Here is a 22901-nt window from a genome sequence, read left to right as displayed (position 1 = left end):
TTGCAGAAATATCCTTTTCTAGCTTTTTGTTTCCCCTGTGCACAAAGCAGGATCCTCGTTGCCCGGGTGCAGTGGTGTTTGTATTGGGTCTGGAAGGCCATCTAGTGACACAACCGTGCAGGGGAAAATGCAAAGCCCTACTCGAATTGTGGTTTTGCGTTTTTTTCCTAGTTGAATTAAATAGTCTTGCTACAGCCGAGCATGTTCTTAGGGGTTTGTTGCTATTCCCACAAGTAGTATTAAAAAAAAAAAAAAAAAAAGGAATTGTTTATTTCTTAAAAACAAACAGGGTTTACTTAAGATAGAGCACATTGTTAATTTCTGCCAGGAAAGAAACACCTTTTTTTGGTGCCGAATGGTGGTAGATTGGCACTGAGCAGTTCTGTCCAAAACTCAGTGTCACTTCCCTGACCTATGCATTGGAGCCAAACATAATCCAGCAACTGTCATCCCCTTCCAGCGCCAAACATACGCAGCTGTTGTGGTCCCCTGCCTTCCACGGTACCAAAAAACACCATGTGGAAGTCTGGGGCCACCACATCTCTGCAATTACAATGTGAAATTCCAGTTATTTTTGCAGCTCACCTTGAGTGGTGAGCAGATGATGAGCAGAGCTGTCGGTTCTTACCCAAGCAATAAATCAGTAGAAAACAAGCAGTGAGTCACTGCCAGTGCCAGCACCAAGGTGCCTTCCCGGGGGTATCTCGCGGGTCTCTGCCTGCCCTCACCGTGGCTGGCACTGCTCGGCCTTCGGGACTGGACACACACCCACGCTGAACTGGAGCCGTCCCTCGGCGCTGGAGGGGCTCCCTGTGGGAATAAACGGAAATCGGAATAAATAAATGGGTATGAGGTGTGTGGGTGGAAGGGCAGAGGGGACGGGGCCCGATGGTCCCGGGGGATGGAGCTTCGAGGGCTGCCCGGCGGGACGGGCGGGCAGAGCAGCCCCGGTGGGTCTGAGGGGACATGGCGCCGAGGGGCCCTCCCGCCGTGACCCCGAGCAGCCGCAGCCTGCGGGCGGCCCCGGCCGGCGAAGGGGTCCGGGAGAGGCTCCCCCAGTGTCCCGGGGGACCCGGGCGGGGCCCTGCGGCACCTGAGGCGGCGGCGGCCTCGGCGCGGCCAATCCCCGGCGGGGCGCGGGCGGCTCTGCCCACCCCGGGCGCGGAGGCGAGCGGAGCCTCGTCCCGGCCGCGCTGCGCCCTCAGCGGGCCCGCTCCGCTCCCGTGCCCGCTCCGCTCCCGCTCCATGGAAGCGGCCAACGGGGCCGTGCCCGAGGGCGCGGCGGAGCAGCCCCACGGCCCCGCGGCCGCCCCGTCGGGCAGGAAGGAGGTGAAGGTGGTGATCGTGGGCGACGGAGGCTGCGGGAAGACGTCGCTGCTGATGGTGTACGCCAAGGGCGCCTTCCCCGAGGTGAGGGGCTGCCACCCCCGCGGGGCTGGGGGCCGCAGCCGGGGCCGGCCCCAGAGCTTGGGCCCCGCCAGAACCGCTTCGCACAACCACAGAGTCCATTAAGGTTGGAAAAGGCCTCTGAGATCATCGAGATCGTTCTCCTCCCTTTGCAGCAATACGCGCCCTCTGTTTTTGAGAAGTACACAACGAGTGTGACGGTGGGGAAGAAGGAGGTCACCCTGAACCTGTACGACACAGCAGGTAAGGGGTTCCACTTTCCCAGTCCCAGCCGGACTGCGGGGGGCAGCTCCTGTGCGGCCACGGCGATGACACCACTCAGGGGCATTGGCCTGGGACTGAGCCCAAACCCGGCCCCGGCCTTTCGTAACTTCAGGCAAATAAGCAGAAATTGCGTTTATTACTGTAAAATGCTTCTCCGGTCAATGCGCACCTATTTCTGTTCCAGCAGATTTTCCTATGTCAACTTAAGCCAGGCCGATATTTGAAGCCTGTAAAGATGAACAGATTTTCAAATTGCTTCTTTACCAGCACAGTTTTACCATAGCATTGCAGCTAAGACTGCTATAGACTAAAGTACAAACAAACCAACCACCATTACCTGTTGCATATCAGTGTGCCTTCCAGAAAAAAAAAAGAGTCGATTGTCTAGTGGCAGTTCTGGTCATCGACTCATTCATTATCTTAACAACCCAGTTAATTCAGAAACATCAAATAGCAAACATATCTGAAAGTATTAAAACCCAGTTCCCAGATGCAAAGCATAATACAATCAACCAGGAAAATATTTTAATCTGCTGCCATGTGTGATTGAATAGGGAAGGAGAAAAAGGCTGGTTTGTGTTCAAAATCAAAAGGCCATAGCAGTAAAAGTTATTTGAAAATGCTGATAGTTTGTTCAGGTTCATTTGAGGAACTTGTGAAATGCTTTGTGTTCAGCTTCACTCCAAGTTCCCAGACTCTGTTATCCAGCTGTGTTCCTAAATGAATCCTAAAACTGACACGTGCTCGGTTTCAGCTCAGTGTAAATCATCTGTTTCAGTTCAAGCCTGTGGAGTCCTTCCAAATTTACACCAAGACAAATAAGAACCGAATGCAGTCCAGTCATTAATAGTAGTAAAACGCATTTACCTTCTTGTATACTGCACGTGATAGCTGAAAACATAATTTTAAAGGCTTTTAATCTAGAAGTGAATTTTATTGTTAATTTTTATTACAGTGTAGTAATACCCTGAGCACCCAATTTGCCAATGTGTCTTCTTGTGTCAGTGTTACTGTTCTAAGTCCAGTTAGTTGGGATAACATACCTTCTACTGAATGGCAAGGGGTTTGGGTCTAAGTCTTAGAGGAAAAGAGAAGGGCTGGAATCTCATGTGAGTAACCAAAGAGGGATTTCCTTAATACAGTGTGTTGGCACCAAGAACCTGCCACCGCACTCGTCATTTTTATGTTTGTTTGCTGTCAGTGTGGAATTTTTGCCTGTCACACAGTTCCTAGTTCTCATTTAAAATCCCCGTGCTGCACATTCCAGCATTTGCCTTTGGAGTCTCTTCCAGTCTCTGAGAAGCACGGGCTGCATCCAGAGATGGCAGTAGGCTGAGCAGGTCCAGCATTGCAGCACTGAGCTCTCCCAAGCCTGGCAGGCGTGCACAGCTCCTTGTGTCCCAGAGGTCAGCTCTGCACAAGACCTGCAGCCACCAGCAGCCCAGGGACCGCTCGCTGAGCCCAGTGCTGGTGGCTTATCACAGAATAAGGACAGTTTGGGTGGGAAGGGACATTTAAAGGTCGTCTAGTCCAGCCCCCCTGCAGTGAACAATGACATCTTTAACTAGATCAGGTTGCTCAGGTCCCTGCCCAACCTGACCTTGAGTGTTTTCGTGGATGGAGCAGCCACAGCTTCTCTGGGCAACCTATGCCTCATTGTGAAAAATTTCTCCTTTATATCTAGTGCAAATTTATCCTCTGATAGTTTAAAACCATTACCCCACATCCTGTAATTTCCCTGTTCATGCATGTAACTAGCAGGCAGTGTGTACCTTCCACATTGAGTTCACAGCTCTAAAAACTGATTTGGACTAAAACACTGCTCCACTGAAGAACAGTGGGGTGTATTTTGTGTCTTGTGAGACACTTTGGATAGTGGAGCTGCCACTGTTGCCGTGAAAAAGCAATTGCTTTCCATTTGTCGTCTGGAAACATTGAAACCCAAGGTTTTTCACCTCCCAAAACAGCATCATGGCCACAAGGCTACAAGTTTCTTGAGGCTGTTGACACTTGTCTCCTCCCTTCCTGTTAAATTTCTTTCGCTTTTCATAAAACACGGCAAGAAAGCAAGCAGGGAGATTGTCACCTGGGTTAAGACATTTGATTGGGTTTTGGTTCTGTTTCAAAGCTGCTTGCATAGTTTTATGTTACATATCTGTGTCAAACTCTAATTCAAGTAGCTTTTCATCCTCTTTCTGTAACTGGAAGTTTTGCTAGAGGGAGGACTCATTTGAGCACACATTTTAGTCCCATCCTGTTTTTAATAACACAGAACTGATGTTGAGTTCCTTAAGGGTTAGGTTAGGACCAAGAGTTGTGTGTTTTTAGGATCTTGCTTGGAGAAACACTAAAGAGATCTGGGTGTACTTCAGCATCATGGGAAGGTAAAGGACAGGTTCAGCTCCGTGGGCTGTTTAAAGTTGGAAGGACTCTTTGTATTGTCAGATCCTGTGCAGCTTGAACCTTTGAGCTTGTCCTACTTACTGAGGAAGGAGGACACAAACAAAACGCTTAAGTATCAGACGTTTCAATATATAAAAGGTATTCTTCTCTTGACAAGAATTTCAGTAACAAATGAACTTAATGGATTAGTCTAAAATGTAACAGAAAAAGAACTTTTGGTGAGACTTCTATACTATGCTACTGTGTCTTCCTCATCAAACACTTCTTGCTGTCGCAGGAAGTTGGGGGTACACATACACAATGTAAAGGCTTTGTAACATCACTTGTCTGGTCTGCAAACAGCCTTTGCAGCTTCTTTTTCAATTAAAAGTTCCCATTTGAAGCTGTGCTTGGCAGAGGCAAAGGCACTGGGAAGTAAATGAAATCTGTAATTTTTCCATGCCAAGGGAGCAGTGTCGATGCTTTAGGTGCAGTTCAGACACAAGGCTCAGTTCCTGGTGCAGGAGTTTCTCAGAACTGAGAGCAGTGCTGGGCTGGGGAGGAAGTAATGTCTCATCATTGTGGGTACTTGCTCTGCCTGACAAGAGGCACATGCAAGGCCTCCAGTGAGGTTTTTCAGGTCTCTGATGACAGAAGCACGGCAGCCTGAGGTCTTCAGAGAAATTTTAAAAGCCAGTGAATGAAAGAATAATTTCTCATGAGTTTGAGAGGGAAGTCAGGCCTGAGTAAGATAAAAAACCCAACTTTTTAATTGAAGTGTGCCCCTCCTGCCCCAAGTGTCCACTTCCACCAGTTTTCTTCCTGCCAAGAATGTCTGTTTCCCCATCTGTTTTAAACTGAATAGTGAAAAAACATAGCTGGCAAGCAACTCACAGGCTGGCACTTCTTTGGTGATGAATGGGCAAAGGGGTGAGGAAGAGCAGACAGAGGTGAACATGCACATGGGACTGAGACCTGTGGTTTCACTTCTCCTGTTCACCCTCAACCATCACCAGAGCTCCCTCCCCACCCCAGGGCCCGACTGCAGTGATGTGGTTACACAGCATCTCCCAGAGGCATGCAGGACTGGGAGCTTGGCAGAGAATTAGCAAATTTTAGGTGAATTCAGTTGGGTGGAGTTTTTTGTTTAGAAAAACCCAAAGTCTCTGATGGTACAATGAATCGAGGGAGACGGAGGGGTCACAGATGTGCTCACACGTAGGCAGATACTTAACCAGCTCTTCCACAGCATGTTGTTTGTTAATTGGGGAAAGAAAACAGCTACCTGTGTTTGAGGAAGCACGCACAGGGGCTTTGCATATACATTCAGTTACTGCTTAGGTTCACCCCTGTTCCTCCTTTTCAAAACTCTTTTAGTAAAAGACCTAAATCTGTGCCAAGTTAGCTCTGACCACAGACTGAGCGGCTTTACAGAGAAAAAAATTCTCCCAGGCTCTTTCTTACATTTCACCAGCAGCACTTGAGGCCAGGGGGTGAAAGGGATTGTTTTCAGAGAGGGGGATGTCTATGTTTAGACACAGCTTGATCTGGGTCCTGTTACATCCTCAGCAGCTGAGGAGCTGCATCTGAGCTCCTAAAGAGCAGTTTCCTTCTCCTTCCCCATGAGTGCTGCAAGCACGCAACTGTAACACAGGTTAAGCAATTGCCACTTCACCTTCCCTCTCTGCTCTCTGCACCCCACCCTGTTCTGTGCTCTGTATCCCACATTCCAAATGCACACGGAGCCATGTTTTATACAGCAGAATTTTCTCATGCATTTATTGTTTGCTTAAAAACCCTTAAGTGCAAAGCTGGATTTGAAGATGAAGGAGCAGTTGACCAGGGCATATCTATAGTTTTTGACTTGCAACACAACATATTAAAGACACTTTTTCTGTTATCCCATCCAGGAGAGTGTGAATTTAGAGGTGTGTTCTGATTCCAAGCAAATAAACATGTTTCTCCCAACGGGACAGTCCTGTCTGCCTCAAAAATTGCCAACAACAACTTGGAGGACCTTTTAATTTTACAAGCTAGGTTGATAGAAACTCGGAGGCCTGAACTTGAACAAGGAATACTTTACAGCACTAGAGGAAGTTAGGAAGGAAAAAAAAGTTTGGCACCTGATGTGTTTAATGCATTTAGGGGATTATCTCAGCAACAAAATGGTAAATCAGTTGCAAACAAGTAGACGGATTGGGAGAATAAGAAGGGATAAGCAGTACAGTCTTTGCTCTGAATGTTTATACAACATGCATAATTTTGTCAACTGTCTATTATTTCTGGATTAAACCCTGAGGGATCAATCCCTCTTTGTTCTGCACCTCCCCACAGAGCACATGGCTTTTGCAGAAGCTCAAATACCAAGTGGTCCAAACCCAAGATTCCCATTGTACAAACATCTCAGGCAAACTTAGTAATGGCTTGTCCAGCAGGGATTACCTTGGAATAACCTGTATCTCAACCAATCATTTAAATTAAGGAAGGGAGAAAAATATTGCAGTATTATTGGCCTTGTGGTATCTGCAGTTCTTCAGACTGGAGACAAAAATATTGGCAAGTGATGAGTACATGACTTTGGACTGAGGCAGGTGCCAGGGCAGGAATCATTGCTGTAGGGTTGGGGCACACTGAAATTTTCTGCATTCCTTCATTTGAAATATCAACGTGAAGATTTGAGATGTGGAACTTCCCTGTAAGGCAGTTTCTGCTCTGTGTGTGGATTGTGGTGATATTGGGAAGAAGCAGCATTCCCGGTTCTCCTCATGGAAATTCAGTACATCACAGACGTATACCTGATTCCAGCATTCAGGTGACAAATTCTACAGACTGCTTGAATCATGTTTTCTTCCTTATTAAATGAAGAAGATTGGTTTTTTTTCCTGAGCTGCCAACTGTATCTGGGAACTACTGCTTTCTTGAACTTAATCTCTCAAAGCAAGACACCCTCAGACCCTGGCATGGTGATTACTGTAAGGGGAAGAGTACAGGTCTGAAGCAAATCAGCTTCCTCTTGTCAGAATATCCCTAATCAGAAGTATGACAAATCCCCTGCTTTTCCAGAATTCAGCAGAATTCCCTTAGATCTGCTGTGGAGTCCTGCTTCAAAGGCCAGTTAAGCCTGGCTTGTGCTGCAGCATGGCTTGTACAATCCTGTATGTAATCGCTGCTTCCTCTCAGCTCACCAGGCTGGGAAAAGCAAGTTTGCCACTAAGGTTTCTGCTTCAGCATTCCTGTCTAGCAAATACATTGTTTCTTCTCCTCACAGCATCACATGTGCAAATGTTTTTGGGGACTGCCACTGTCAAAATTAATAATAATTTTCAGATTTCTCTTGATGACTTTACTTTTGAGTGGTAACTTGGCAGTCAGTGTTTAGAACTGCTCCTAAGTCCTTAGCAAGTGGACAAAGCAGGCTTTTTATTAAAACCTGCCAAGGATGTGTTCTGTATTCTAAACCATCAGTTTTGTCAGTGAGGAGGAATCTCCTGGACTCAAAGGCAGGAATTTTACAAGTATGAAAAATTTGCAGTCTGTGCAATTACAGCGCCATTGTTCTTGATCTCAAGTATGTGCCTGTACATATCCCCATCACTCTGCTTGTTCAGGACAGAGATTACTTCATCCAAACCATCCTGTGTGTTTCAGGGCAGGAGGACTACGATCGGCTACGGCCACTTTCTTACCAGAACACCAATGTCGTGTTAATTTGTTACGATGTCATGAACCCCACCAGCTATGATAATGTAGCAGCCAAGGTAAGAGGCTTTCCTAATTACTCCAGCCTTCTAAATGAATTACACATACCTGATATATGACAAGATATCAGATGAAAAATGCTGGTGCTTTTAGTGTCCTGTACCCTGGGCGTGTAGGTGCCCAGATCACTCATCGTGTGCTGAGCTGCAGATCACAGACCTTAGACCTGGGGCTCACCTCTCACGGCTCCTAAGTGCTCAGAACTGGGGTTGACTCTCACTAAAAAGATCAAACACCAGCAGTGAAATCACTGCTTTATCAGTAGTGATGCCACATGACCAACATTGCACATCTTAGAGTCAAGACTACTTCCATCACATCCATATTTAACTGCAGGGGAGAGATGAGAGCAACCACTTCTCTGTGCTGGGATTTCTGTAATGCTCCAAAGCGTGCTTGGACGTAGCACCAGGAAAACAAAGCAAGACTTAGTCCAAATTCTGTTTTTAAATATGACTTTAGAGGAGCTCCTCAGAATTTAAACAGATGGTAAATAAACATTTTGGCATAGAGACAGATGCCACTATGTTTTTATAAAGCAGCTGACTTTGGGTAGGACTTTTAAACATTTCTGTGATGTAAATAGTGCATGTTGGGGCCCCCCCCCCACCAGACTAACAACTCTAAAACTGAAATTGCTTCTTACATTAAATGCTGTTTGGCTGTATTGTTTTGATTTCAGGAAACAACAAAATAAAAGCCAGATGTAAAAGTTTTGTTTTTCTACCCCCAGTGGTATCCTGAAGTGAATCACTTCTGCCGGGGTGTCCCGCTTGTGCTGATCGGCTGCAAGACAGACCTTCGGAAGGACAAGGAGCAGCTGCGCAAGCTCAGAGCTTCCAAGCAGGAACCCATCACCTACAACCAGGTAAACTTCAGTGTATCTAAAGTGGTGGCCTCTTGGCAGGAGATAAAGCACATGATGGCATTGTCCTCATGAGTACAATCACAGACACTCCAAAATTAGGTGATCACTAACAGAGGTCAGCACTAACAGAGATTTCTGTAAGTTCTTTTTGGAAGTGGCCAAATCACCACCCATTTTTAATGCCAGAGTAAAGAGAAATATGAGCAGTTTGAAAGGACACAACTATCTATGCCTTCTATGCTCATTACATCTTGTTCTTCTTTCCTTTCACAGCTGGGTTATTACTGTTACAAGTTTGTAAGCCTTAACAAGTTTGCTGGACTTCCTTCATAATTATTGTTAGCCTACATTGCAGCCATCACTGGTGCTTTGATCAGCGCTGTTACAAAGACTGGAGATGTTAGGAAACACATTCCAGGATTAAATACACTGACCGTTCTGGAATAAATGTGTTCTGCAAATCCTACTTAAAAATAAATCCTTTCAAAGCCAATAGCAAGAACATCTGCAAGGTTTCTCTGACATGAGAGAGTGTTCTTTGAAGTCTCTAAAGTAATCTTAAGAAAACTACATATTATCAATATCTTTAAATATTATGAAGCAGTGAGAAGTAGTGTTATGTCACTGGCATAGCTGTCCTTGGTACAAGAGAAACAGTGATGGAACAGCTTGTCCCATGTCACACAAGACCTTTCTGCTCTGGTCCTCCACTTTTTCTTTTCTTTTTCTTTAAACTACAAAGCCATCCTTCTCCTCTCACCTCAGAGCAAGAACGGCAGCTTTCAAACTGAGACACACGTCCTGGGAACAGGGTCAAGTGCACTACGACCTTGAGTGAATCACCACTTCTTCTAAACAGCAGGAAAATAAACTGCAACTGCATCACCACAAAACCATGCTGGGCCTTTTAGTTTGGCTCCCTTGCACACAAGATGAGGTCCCAGCCTGTCACTATGAACAGTTGCAGATTGTCCCTTGTTTGCATGAATAAATCCCTTCATCGTCCTCACATGAGAGAGGTTCAGGGCAAGCAACAGACACTTCTGGCCAGTTGGCTGAGGCCTCATGCAGTTTAAACTCAAGGGCCCACATGATATACAAACTTTGTCTCCTATGTGAGCCCTCCCACTTGGTTTTCCCCCCTGAAATGTGCTCTACCTCAGTCTTTTACAGCTGATGGCACCTTGAGCCACAGGACGTGATGCTTCCCATGCCAGGCACAGAGGATCTGAACAGTATCTGCCACTGCAGCTTGCAAACAACTGGAAGGAGACAAACTGCTTAAATATGAAGAACCACTCCCCCCTATAAAAGCCCAAGTGCTCAAGTGATCCTACTCCCAGAGGTTATAATGAATAAATGCAGAGTTTGTGAGCCATGGGTTGCAGACCTGGAATTCACAGTAAAAGGCTCACAAGGATTCAAACCTGGGGGCTGGCTCTGCAGGGACAATAAAAGGATCACAAGTAAGAAATCACTGTGCTTTGTCTGTAGTGATTTCACGCAACCAGCATTGCATGGAAATATTTTAGATTCAAGTCTATTCCCATTGCATGGCTGAGAAGTGCATGCACCCGTTTGTTTTGATGAGGATTTTGGCTGAGCCCTTGTGATGCTTCAAAGCAAAAGTCAAGGTTCCTGCATGCACACCAGCAAAACGAGGCAAGGCATCACTGCAGATTCTGTTCTTGCATGTGACATTTATTACTGAAGGTGACATCACAGAATAGTTAAGGTCAGGCCTGAAAAAAATACCACCATGTAGACATCCTCACTTAAGTACCTACCTCAGGATTTAGTTTAAAGAAATTCAATACTGAGAATATTTTTGTGCTATCAGGACTCTGCACCTCAGGAGTCTCTAATGCTCTGAACTCTTAGGCCAGGCTTTGGTTCAACATAGTGGAAAAACCCCAAATTTATTTACAGTGCTTCAGTTTATTACCAATGTCACTCACACTCTAGCACTGCACTCAGAGGCAGCTTCTTTCTTCATGACTGCAAAGATGTACAAAATAATTCCCTTTCTTCCCCAACTCACCTTCCTTCTCTCATCCACCAAACTTACATCTTTTCTTACCTTTTTGCTCTCTCCAGGGTGAGGCAGCTTGCAAGGAGATTAATGCAGAAATTTACCTGGAATGCTCAGCAAAATGTCGTGAGAACATAGAAAATGTTTTTAAAGAAGCCACAACCATTGCACTGAGTGCCATGAAGAAAGCCAAGTGCCACAGGAAACGGAAAGTGTGCTCAGTGTTATGATCTGGACTGCACGAGAGCCAAGTGATTCAGATTTTATAAAGAGTTTAACTTTAAAAACCTTTTTCTTTTTTTTTTTTACATGTTTGTATCCCTAGGAAAATTTTTATTTTAAAATTTTAATTATTTTTAGTATTTTTGCACTTTTGTTACACTGTTCTCACAGAGTTTTCAAAGCTGCTTATCACAGTTAACCGATCCTGTGTGCCTTCACCCATCTGGCTTTTGCTTCTAAGTGCAAACAACTCACTATTTAAACTGCAATGAACAGCAACTGCTCCTATATAACTTAGCACTGGGGGCTTTTTTCCTCTGCAAAATAATTGTGGCACATTAGAGCTAAAATTTACTGCCTTTTCCCAGCAGAAAATCCACATCTTTTAGAAGTGATGTTAAAGCAGATTATCAGGCACCTTTGAAAAGGCAGAAAAAGTTTTGTCTTAGCATTTTCAAGTTAATTAACTTGGTGGCAATGGCATGAGTTGGCCTCAAGCTGCCCTGCAGATGGAACATCCACTACCCCCGTGGACCAGCTCTGCAGAGCTGCACCTCAGAGTTCTTCAAGGCTTGATGCTGGAATGCAAAGTGGCATTTATCAATGGAAATACGTGAGTTACTCCAGTTAAAAAATAGAGTATCGTGGAAAATAGTTAATTTACAGCACTCAAATTTAGAAGTACTCCAAGCAGCTACTACATATAATGTTAAAAGCCAGTCTTATGATAAACATTTACAGCTTATTTAATACCAGACAAATGCAAATCGTGGTGCACGCTGGAGGAAATACTCATTCATTCACTCATGAAATCATCTCTACTGCTATAAATTAAAATGTTCCCTTTTGTGATGAAGGTGTCAGTTGTCTATCTAAGATCAGGGATGCTCCCACTGTACAACCTGGTACACGTGCCTCGTATCTCCTGGTTCTTTTGCACATCCCCTCACTGAGATCTTGGATTGCAGGAGCAATTCCTACTCTGTAATCATTATAAACCAAACCTGTGAGGGGAAATGAGGTTCCTGCAGTACAGATGTTGCTGAAAGCTTTCTGTGTAAGGCAAATTGTACATGACCAGCTGGTGAAAAGCTGTTTTGGAGCAAGCCATCGTTATTGTTTTACATGCAGGGTAAACAGATCTTGATCCTTGAAAAATCTTTTTCCTTTTCATTTTTCTCCTAACTTGTTTTGATTTAATTAAGGTTTGTGAATACCTATGAGCCTAAAATGGAAAATTAAATTAATTGGAAGTTTGTGCACATCCTTGACTATGGAAAAAACTTGAAGAATTGTGCAGCCCTTTCTTCACTTGTCAGTAAAAGAAATACAATCACCCCTCACCTCACGCAGTACGAAACTGAAACACCAACATTCAGGAAGTGACTCATTTATCATCAGCTCCACAGTGGAAATCTCTCTGGCTTTTTTAATCTGAGTTTCTCAGGCTGCAGAACTCATGTAACTCACCCCTGCAGAACCAGGTTCCTGCATTGCTCTCAACAGAAAAGAATTTACATCTCATAGAGTTCAAGGAGTAAAAAAAACCAAAAAAACCTCACAGTGTGTGCAAAAGATAGCAAAATACAGCCCAACTGGTTTGAAAACTGTTGAAAATAGGTAAATTGCAGTTTAGTGTTCATGTCCACAGGACAGTGACGTGGCAAAGGTAACTTTGAATTTTGCTAGTTTGCAGCCACAGAACTGGTGAATCCATCTCAAGCCTGTGGTGCACTATCTGTCCCCTCATGAGCACACTCTGGGGAGGAGGGCACTGTTTTCAACTCACACGGCCAGAGGATGTGCCCAATCTGGGCTCTGTGCTGGCTCAAAGGGAGCCCTCAGTGTTGGGAAAGACACAGCCTCAGGCAGCTCAGTGCTGCAGCTGCCTGAGAAGGTACAGAAGTTACAGCACTCAAAAAAGGGTGTTCCAATGAGTAAGTGTAAATTCGAGCAGCACAAGGACTTTAGCAGGGTGGCAGTCAGTGTTTGTCCCCTGCCATCCCCCCAACCCAGTGTTTACATTCTCTTCAGTATTGGTGCGAGTATTTAATATTTGAGCTGAGCCTATCCTTCCCTTTCCAGAACCATGCCTCAAAAACCAACCCAAGGGCTGTGTGTTTGTTACTAAAAAGGGGCTGAGGCAGCTGCATATTGAATGGTTTATTTTAGGTCCTTTCAGGCCTGGACAGATGACCTGGTCTCCCTGGAAAAGGGCTAGCAGACTTCCCTGCCATTTAAAAACTGCTTTTGCTTGCATGATTTTTTTTTCAAAGGAGGAATTTCTCTTCTTTAAATAGCTTTTTGCAGTGTATATAGCAGCAGTATGGTACAAAGATGAGCATTTTCTTTTCACAGTACACACAGGTTAGTATTGCCACTGAAAATATGCCTTAAACAAATGCCTTGAAAAACAGCATTTGCTCTGTATTATTGATTCACCCAGAGTGTTCATAAACCTCTGCAAATTCAATACCCAGAATTTAAATAATAAAACTGGAAAGTGTCAGGTACCATTCCAGAACTGGAATTACAGTAGATCCCACATTTTCCCCAACGCTGGTGCTTTGCCAGGCAGGTGCATGCTGTTGTATATACAGAAAAAAACCCCAGAAGCAAATACATTTTATATTAAATATACATAAATAGCAGGAGTGTGACTGGAGAGCCATGCTTGCATTAATACTGAGTCTGTGCTGCCAGAGTCCTTCACCAAACACGGGGACAGGCAAGTCCTTCTGAGCCTGTCCATCACCTGTGGCTGGGCTTGAGCAGGATCTGTCCCAAACCCAGCCCTGCTGGGGGGCAGAGGGATGGATGCACACTGGGAGCAGGGGGAGTCACAGCTTCTTCACCTTGTCTTTGTTCTTCTGGAGTTTAGTGTGTACCACCTTGAGAGTAGTGAGGAAGTTCCCGAGGAAGAGCAGCAGGAATGTGAAAGCCAACACAAAAACCTGAGAGGGGAAAGGAAGCAGCATTTATTACCTTGTAATATTGCAACATGGATTATATTCAGCACTGCTGGACTCTACCAGACATAGAACAGGCTCTGTGCCGCATTATCCTGAGATATTTAAATGGAGTTAGATGCCCAAATATCTTTCAGGATGTGGTCAAGCACCCCCTCTCCCCTGCTCTGTGCTTCCTCTGAGCAGAGCCAACACCCACCTGCCATTCTTTGCATTCCTTGTGCCTTGACAATCTGAAAAGCGTGATTGCATTATATAGCTGCCAGAACTGCAAAGGGGAAAAGAAAAAGGCAATTTAATTATGAGCAAAAAGAATGAAACCTTGGAAACATTTGCCATGGGTGCATGTGATCCAAAGCACCTTTGTGTGGTGCAGCAGCAGACACTGCACTGCAGAGTGAGGATGGGATCACCCAACTTACATGTCCAAAGAACAAGAAGGGAAGGAGAAACGTCAGCCCCCGCCACATCCAGGACTGAAATCCTTCTGGAAAAGGTTGACAGAAGAGACAAGAGTGTGAGCATGGATGAGCAGGACTGGACCTGCAGCTCTTCCTCACCCAAACCACCCCATTAGGGCTATTCCTGTCAAGTGAAAATATATACTTGAAATTGCAGTAGCTGGAGTAGGATGAAGATGGGGATGACCAAAACCTTCATCTTAGTCTCCTCAAATGCTGACAAAGATCAGATTCCTCTGCTCCTGACCCACAGGACCTGAGGAGGGGGATAAAAGCCTCACTGCCCCTTGTGCCTTGGGACACAGGCAGCTCTGCTATGGGGAGGCACACAGCCCTCTCCCTCCCTATCACTGCATCTAAAACCTCTACAAAAGCAGTGCAAAGAAAATATAGCAGAAAACCTCACCTACTGTAAGGTCCAAGTGGTTTCTCTCCCCCAAAGCCCGGAGTCTATAGAGGCAGCCCCTTTGGTAATAATACTGTAAGAACTGAACACAGCCTGGAGAAAGAGAGAGAAAACATCACTACATTGGTTATTCAGAAGTATGGTAAGTATCAAACTACTTTAATAATGTTTAATCCAACAGCATTTAATTATTGCTTATATTTGTGGGTTGCATATTTGTACACTATCTTTATATTCCTACAGTTTAATATTCCAGTATTTACCAAAACGTGTTTTCTTCTAAGCATGTATGACACAAAATGAATTTATCCCTTGAATTAGCAAAGTAAGATATACTCACTCTGAAATATTGAAAATGCTAAAAATTGACTGCGAAACATCTGATACATGAGTCCATCTGGCCTGGAAGCAAAACACAGGGGAGGCCTATTAGCTTGCTAAAAGCATCCAATGCAGTGCCCTTCCCCTTCACCACCAGCCCTGATCCCATTAGCAAACAAACTAGCAGCTGGTGCCCAGCCCATTCCACCCACTGGGAGCCCAGAAAGGTGCTACAGCCACACAGGAAATGCTCTCACTGATTAGGTTTCCCCTCTCTAACATGGATGAATGCTGTCCCCTCTTCTCCATTATCACAGTTTTCTCCAGGCAGCAAAGCCATTCAGCATCATCTGCATGGAGAATCCAAGCCCTGGAGCAGGGGGTGGTTGTGCTGCTTATCCCAAGGGCAGTTCAGGATAGATGGAGGGCAAGGGACCTTCTGCCCCAGCCACTATGTCAGCCCCTTACAGACTCAGGAGCAGAAGCTTTTGTTGTTTTAAAACAATTTTTAATAATTAATCAGTTCATGCCCAAGTTGAGACACGTTGCACGGGGGCTGTACGTGGGGTGCATCGTGGGTTGTCTGACCAACACCACCACCCACTGCAAGGGGGCAGCTTGCATTTTTTGCTTTAAATTCTGTAATCAAGGCTCAATAAAGGCACCAAACATTCATTTTGTGGTGTCCCTCCTCTATAGCAAAGTGCTGCTTGTTTCCTTAGTTACAGAGACAGAAACTGGGAGACTTGCAGAGATTTTGCTATCACCAGCCCAACTACAGCCAAAGGGTTTGTGTTTCTTTCTTTCTTTTTCATTTTACACCAGCAGTGTAAATATAAACTTGCAGCGTTGTATTTATCACTGAAAACATCTGTAACATCAAACAAATATTAAGGCTGACACTCTGCCATGTGTCCTGTGGCCACAGCTCCCTGGTCACACTGGATTTAAATGCTCAGATGATATAAACACCATGAAAGAGGCTTGAAGCACCTCGAGCAGGTAAGAGCAGACTCACCACGTTAACATCACTCCAGACAGGAACGTGGAAACGTAGTGATGAGACACCCACCAGCCTTTGATCCTGAGCAGAAGAAAACATGACAGTTAGACAAGAAACATGGATTTCAGCATTGATGTCCAGCCTCACAGACAAAAAATGATCCAGAAACTGGGAACAAAACAGATGTCCCAACTCAAGCACAAGGGATGCTGTGGCATTTCCAACCAAAAATGTGTGACCTCTAACAGAAGGCAGCACGCTTACACCCCAGACCACATCTACAACTAACCCACAGCTACCAAAAACAGCCAACACCTTGGACCAAGACCTTAGGGCCTCCTAAGAACTGCAACTTCTCTCTCTCCAAACCTCAGGTGGCCACATTTGCCTTTGGAAGTGACATGGGAGGAGGAGAGAGACAAGAGACTCTGCAGAGAAGCATCAGCATCTCAGATTTGCTGTGTTTCAGTGCCAAGCTGAATCCCTTTTTGTTGCCTGGTTTTCTTTTAAGGACATTTCATGCTTTCCATGGTTTTTGCAGGTGGCACTGTACCTTGAGCCATTGCTAATGAGAATGCTTTCCCGTATCGTCAGCGTGCAGTAATACCACACCAACAGAAAGTTAAACACTTCATCTGTCACCCTGTTAAACAGAAAAAACACAGAATAAAAAACCATCTTGTTAATTATAAACATGTATTTTAAAAATCCCTATTTTTCCTTCCTCCTCCAGGGTAAATGAAAAGCTGCCCCAGTGAGGCTATGGACACAAAGCCCCATCCTGAACATCTCTAACCCACATGCAGCACTGCCAGGCTCCAGGGCCCTTCCTCCCCCCCACCCCTTCCCATGACCCAACACTGCAGATCCTGAGCTGATAAGCAGGTATGCAGGGATGGCTTTAAGTGCTGCTCAAGGAGAGAAAACACCATGGAAGCAGCAGATGATCCAATTTAGTGAGGCCTTTCCAGGCTAATTCAATGAGGAGATTCCATGAGATCTATATAAATCCTATCAACTAGAAGAATGGAAGAGCATTATGCTCTGGGGCAAAAAAACCAAAACACCAAAACTTTATTTTGCCATTTGCAAACTCCAGAAGCCAAGGGGACTTGGGGCAGCCTCTGTACAGGGCAGCATCATTCCTGGTACAATCTTGCATGCACCCAGACACACAGAGACTGTAGCGGAAGTACTTGGTTCCAACACCTTCCTGGTTTTTAAGCGAAACTGAATAGTGGAAGCCTGTTGGTGCTCAGACACTTTATCACAACCTAGAGATAATGTTTCAAGTCTGATTATTTCACGCAAATTCTCTTCTGTTGTTTTTGCAACCCCAGAGCTGCAGCACAGTGTTGGTCTCTGCCTGGGACAACCCACAAGCAAAACCAACTGTTCATTCCCAAGGACAGCATGATGCCAGAATAACAACATCATCAATTTTTAGCATCATCAGGAAACATGATGTTGGACTTTCTCAGTTACAAAAGACTCTTTTATAAAGGAAAAACAATTAGCTAAAATACAGCTCCTGCCAGAGTTGAAGAGGTGCAGGTGTCCTGCTGCCCAATTGCTCAAAGCCTAAATAGCACCTGAGCTGTCTCACTGTCCTTAACAAGACATAAGATAATTCAAACCCAGCACAATTTTATGCAAAATACTTGATAAGAAATAAAAATGCAGCTTACCTGTAGTGGAGGAAAAACCTGCAGGCAACAGCCCCGAGTAACAAGATTATTGTCAGATAAAGTTTGAACTTCTCATACTCGTCCTTGTAGGCAAACCTGGAAGGAAACAGGTTCTGTTTATGGACACAGATATTTGATTGGAATGTGGCTTCACCTCTTCCAAACCAGATACAAATGCCAAGCCCAGAGACAGAGGTTTTGCTGAAACACTTAGAAAAGCAGTGGACAGTGGTGAAAGGCAGTGTTCTGCCTGCAGGGAGGGTCTGTCTCAGCTGCAACACAATGGCTTGTCCATCAGAGCTGGTTTCTGGGTTGGCATGAAAAGATTTTAAAAATACATGTATATCTACATCTCCATTTTCTGGAGCACCATATGCCTAGAAGTCACTGTGACCTTTTTCATCACAAAAAAACTCCAGACACTTTTACAATTAAGGCCACAGGCTGAGCTGGGCTTAAAAGCAAGTGATGGATGGAATCAACTGGAGCTAGATAAGATGTTAGCTTATCCCCATGTCCTATTTCCAACCCTCAACATTTCACTTATCAGGTCTAAGAGAAACCCGTTCCCCTCTCTAGGCTTCAGTCCACACCCACAACTGGCCCGAGAGAAACCCAAATTCACACGTGTGGGAACACACACTCACTTTGCTTGGTTGCTCAGGAGAGTGACATTCACGTTTCCCAGCACCAGATTTAAGTACAAGCTGGAAGACAAAAGCCAAGAGCAGACCCAAGTAAGTTGTTTCATTTGAACACCACAGGATGATGCAGATCGAGGTGATGAGAAAGTGGCTCTGCCAAAGCCACGCTCGCTGGAGCTTTTTAATTAAGACAAACTGGAGGGAAAGACCACAGAAGAGGCTTTAAACACGGAAATATTGGTCAGCATTTCAAGTTATTGAAAAAGTTTATTTTCCTGGTGCCTTTTTTGCATTACAGTCTAAGGGCAATATATGTAGTGTGCATTGTCCAAACATCACAGGGAGGATTTGGAAGTAAACTTTCTGATAGAAACTTCCAAGGGGTTGCAGCATCACACAGCCCTTGGCAACCGACAGAATTCTGCCCTAGCAGCCCCGCTTGAAGAAAAGTGTAAATTTAAAGATGGTTAAAAATACCATTTTTTAAAAAGAGAAAAGTCTTCTGCTGATTCAGCCCTCAAAAAAATTAGCCCAGGAAAACATCAGTGTGGAACAGTGAACTGCACAATCCCTTGCCAGTGTGGGTTACTGTCATTTTAACAGAAAACCTGCACTGCCCACACACATTTACATCCACTCACAGCTAATGAATTCTGTGTACAACTGACATAGCAGCTCAGCCAGAGATTTATGACTAATCCAATTTTACAGGTCTTTCTTCAACATGCACCATTTCCTTTGGGAACAAAGCACTGTGACCATTTAAAAATCCAAAATTTCTGGAGTGAGTGAGCCTCCCCAGCGGAGCACGTACCCATTCCTCTTGGGCAGGTAGGCTTCCATGTCAAAGAAGGCATTCTGCCTCTCCTTGATCTGGCTGCTGATCTCCTGAATGAGAGCAAACTCCTCAGGACTCGCTCTGGGCTTGCACCTGCAAGAACACAGAAACAAGATATTCCTGTTCATGTTTTCACCTCCTTTTCATTTGAAGGAAAATAATGTCATAAAATCCACGGTGCTAAAAAACTGGCTGTGTGAGGTGATGTGCTTTGCTCCTGTATTTCTGCAGCACCATTTGGCTTATCACGACTTTATTTTGCTGCCAGGTTTATGCTGCTGTAGGTTACTTCAACCAGCTGGTTTATAAATCAGCTTCTCTTTTCATGATCTCAGTGACAAGATCGTGTGGGAATACTGTGCTTTTCTGAAGGAACTCCTTCCACCTTGCGAACTTTGTGCGTGGTTTCAGGCACTGCCCTTGCAGAGACTGCAGCTCGTCAGGTACGAAACATTTCAGGATGTAACAGGACACAGAGCTGATGATTTACTGACAAACTGTGGTTTTAGTAATTAACGTTAACCAGAGAGCAGTGAGCAGCAGAGCCAGCAGCCCGTGGTGTCAGAGGTGCTGTACTCTGGCCTGCACACAAGGAACTCAGCCCGTGGCTCCTGGGGATCAGCCAAGCAGCCAGAGACAGTTCCCTCCTGTAAATCCACCCAGGAGCAAGTTACACCTTCAGGTTCAAGGACTGATGTTGTTCTTCCAGTGCAGTTTATAGAGCAAAGCATTGCTCACCTGGCACAGCCAAAAGCTGCACAGTCCTGCAGTGTACAGCATGCACTGCAAGGATGAAATCCACACCAGCTCCTTTAAACTTCTTTATTTACAGGACTTCATCTCTCACGCAGTTATGAACATTCTACCTGGCTACAATATAGAACAACTTTAGCACTGCAACACAGATTGTCTATTAAAAGTGCTAAAAGTCCAAGCATTTCAGCCCTTTGGGAAGGAGAAATATTCCATCCCTGCCTCCTCCACCCTCCAGGTCTCCTGTTACCGTTGCAGGCTGTGCTTCAGATCCCTCAGTGTCTTCTTCTGCCGATGTATGGAGCTGCTGCAGGCTGTCTGCAAGCTGGTGACTTCTTCCAGTTTCTGCCTGTAAACTTTGTGTGTTTCCTGCAGGAGAAGAGGAGACAATTGGTAGGAAGAGCCCTTCTAGGTTATTAATGGCATTTGGTCCTCACCTCCGAGGGAAACAAGGAAAATCCTGTTTCTTTGGGATACAATAGGCACCCCTTTAACAAGCAAGGAGGGGGAGATACCAAACCAGTACAGATACAACAGGGCTTAAATGGCCACTGATGAAATTCCTGCAAGAGGAAAAGCATCCTCTACAGTCATCTAATTTCCTCTTTCTAATGAGCTTTCCCACTCAGGAGCTCCTCACTCCCATCCTACCCTGCAATGAAGACCCTAATCCTTGAATCCCCTAATCCTCCATTTGATTCTGATCCATGCCCATCAAATGATGGCGACATCACAGAACAGGCACTCCAATTTCACAGCCAGATTAAATCTGGAAGAAAAAAGATGAGGACATAACAGAGTGGGGGGGGGAAGGGGAAAGACACAAAACCAGACACAAATCCACAGCTGGGGGTTTAAGCACCTCCTGGCCACCACTGCCATCCCAACCCCACGGATATTCAACCAACTTACTGCCCCATATTCCTGTTTAAAGACCTGAACTGATGTCCCCACCTGTGGCCTCAGATGCTCCTTGGGAGGAACTGCTTTATCACAGCTCATGGGTCCCTGAAGTCCCCAGTTAGTGCCCAGCCATAACAAGCACCCGCTCACCAACTGCAAACCCATCGAGAGGAGCCTCTGCTCTCACCCCTCCCTCCACTCGGGGATACCTGGGCTCTGCTTTTCCACCCTTTGCAAGGATTTCACCCCCTTCCCCATGAGGGAGGTCTCAGGAAGGGCTCCCCAAGCACCAAGCAATGACCTCTGGGTCAATTCTAAGATCTATAAGATGGAAAACAGAGTTTGCAGAGTTAGTGCCAAGAGACAGTGTGGGTTACGTGGCTGCTTCACCCACAAGCACACCAACAACCACAGGAAATTCCCACTGTTTTTCCCAGAGCATAAACTTGGTGGTGAAACCACACAAACCAAATCTTTGCTCTCCTTGTTACGACCCACCTAGTAGCCGTTCTTTATTTACAGGAACCATCCAAAACAAGCTCCAGTATCTGATTTAAAGACCTTAATAACCAAACTAACCATGTACAGGCACTGCAGCTCTTACCGTTTCAGGATCACTTTGGTTGTGCTGAGCACACCTCTACAGCACTAACCCCTGGTCAATGACACATCGACCACCAGCAGCTGCCACCCCACCAAAAAGTGTTTCTACTTTCCTTGGGGAAACTGAGGCAAGGACAAGTCACTGACATTTGCTGTGGTTTAGGTCAGACTCAGGCTGTGTGCTCCTCGAGAACACAGCACACAGCAAACAAGTGACAAACAAAGCCACACCAGCTGGTCTCCCGCAACACCCAACTCTTGCTTCTGCTAACAAGAGTACAACCTGAACTGAGTTTTAATTAAGAAACAAGCTACATCTAGAAATCACACTTTTTTTTTTTTTGCATGCACGGTCTGTTCAACAGCTTAAAAGAGGCTAAAACAGCCTCCAGAGTCAAAACAGCCGGTCGTACTTTAAAACCGGCTTTAAGATTTACAGCACGTGTATAGGTGCAGCACTGACGACAGGGAGGGAAGGGAAGGTTTCTGGAGGTAAAAGCATCTTGTAGAACAGCTCTTGGCCCCCACTCCGAGGCCTTTCTGTCCCTCAATGCACTTTTGCAAGATGGAAAAACAGCACTTGGACCCCTCCTATCCCACCACGGGAAATCAAACTCCGCCAGGAGATGCTGGCGGGACAGGCACTGCCTGCACTGCTCTTTGCACCACGCCATGGGTGCACAGCCACGCCGCGTCCCCTTTCTCCATCCTTGTTCCAGCAGTGGGAACCGCGGCACCACATCTCGGTGCATCCTCAGAGGGACCTGGGGCACGGTCATGGTTCGGTCTGGGCTGTCCCATGCGCTCGCAGCACGTGCCTGGGGTAGCGGGGCAGGGATGCCCATCCTCGCACCGCCGCGCTCCGTGCGGGCACCCCCGCGGCCGCAGCGAAGGCACCGAGCACGCTTGGCCGCCCCGGGCGGAGCGAGGGAGAGCCCGCCCGCACCTCCGGCTGCTCCCGCCGACCCGCCCCGGGGATGCAGCCGGCGGTGGGGACCCTCGGTCCCGCTCCTGCCGGGTCCCCTCCCAGGCTGGGCGAGCCGGGGCCGGCCCCGCGTCACGATGTGAAGCGGAGCCGGCAAGGGCAACGCGGGGCAGTGCGGGGGAATCCGCGGCCGCGCAGGCGGGGGAGGCGCCGCGATGCCGCCCAGGGCCCCGCCGGCCCCGCTCACCTGGAGCTGCTGGAACTCCTCCTCCAGCTCCCGCCACCCGCCGCGGCACCGCTCCAGCTGCTCCCGCATGGCGCGCGGCGGCGCGTGCTCCCCGGGCCGCCGGCGCGCGCCCCCGCGCCCGCGCGCGCGCCCCCGCGCCGCTGACGTCATCGCGCGCGGTCATGGGCGCGGCCCCGCGGCGGCGCGCGCCACCCGCCGCCCCGCCC

At 46.3% G+C, this 22901-nt stretch overlaps 2 protein-coding genes across 4 annotated transcripts; one reads left to right on the top strand and one right to left on the bottom strand.

The window, feature by feature from the left end:
• The first annotated feature begins 1166 nt into the window (after positions 1 to 1166).
• Positions 1167 to 12198, top strand: RHOF (ras homolog family member F, filopodia associated). 2 transcript variants are annotated; one of them, XR_005603169.1, is made up of 6 exons: positions 1167 to 1410; positions 1563 to 1650; positions 7702 to 7811; positions 8546 to 8680; positions 9844 to 10146; positions 10778 to 10865. XR_005603169.1 is itself a non-coding variant. In XM_039560948.1 (5 exons), the coding sequence occupies exons 1-5, from the start codon at positions 1246 to 1248 to the stop codon at positions 10940 to 10942; spliced, it is 663 nt and encodes a 220-aa protein (XP_039416882.1). In that variant the 5' UTR covers positions 1171 to 1245; the 3' UTR covers positions 10943 to 12198. The 2 variants fall into 2 exon arrangements, 1 of the variants encoding a protein (XP_039416882.1); XM_039560948.1 differs by lacking the exon at positions 9844 to 10146 and having other exon boundaries at positions 1171 to 1410; positions 10778 to 12198.
• An 884-nt stretch (positions 12199 to 13082) lies between these two features.
• TMEM120B (transmembrane protein 120B) lies at positions 13083 to 22820 on the bottom strand. Of its 2 annotated transcripts, none has more exons than XM_039560946.1 (12): positions 22696 to 22820; positions 20268 to 20386; positions 19241 to 19357; positions 18430 to 18489; positions 17783 to 17878; positions 16648 to 16737; positions 16110 to 16175; positions 15111 to 15172; positions 14771 to 14863; positions 14326 to 14390; positions 14103 to 14171; positions 13083 to 13888 (listed from the first exon to the last, which is right to left on the bottom strand). In XM_039560946.1, the coding sequence occupies exons 1-12, from the start codon at positions 22762 to 22764 to the stop codon at positions 13775 to 13777; spliced, it is 1020 nt and encodes a 339-aa protein (XP_039416880.1). In that variant the 5' UTR covers positions 22765 to 22820; the 3' UTR covers positions 13083 to 13774. The 2 variants fall into 2 exon arrangements, with proteins under 2 accessions (XP_039416880.1, XP_039416881.1); XM_039560947.1 differs by having other exon boundaries at positions 13812 to 13888; positions 14099 to 14171.
• Between the last annotated feature and the right edge of the window lie 81 nt (positions 22821 to 22901).

The sequence above is a fragment of the Corvus cornix genome, chromosome 15, assembly GCF_000738735.6.
Source record: "Corvus cornix cornix isolate S_Up_H32 chromosome 15, ASM73873v5, whole genome shotgun sequence".
Taxonomy (NCBI): domain Eukaryota; kingdom Metazoa; phylum Chordata; class Aves; order Passeriformes; family Corvidae; genus Corvus; species Corvus cornix.
The sequence above is the reverse complement of the archived record's forward strand: the minus strand, read 5'-3'. Positions and strand labels throughout refer to the sequence as shown.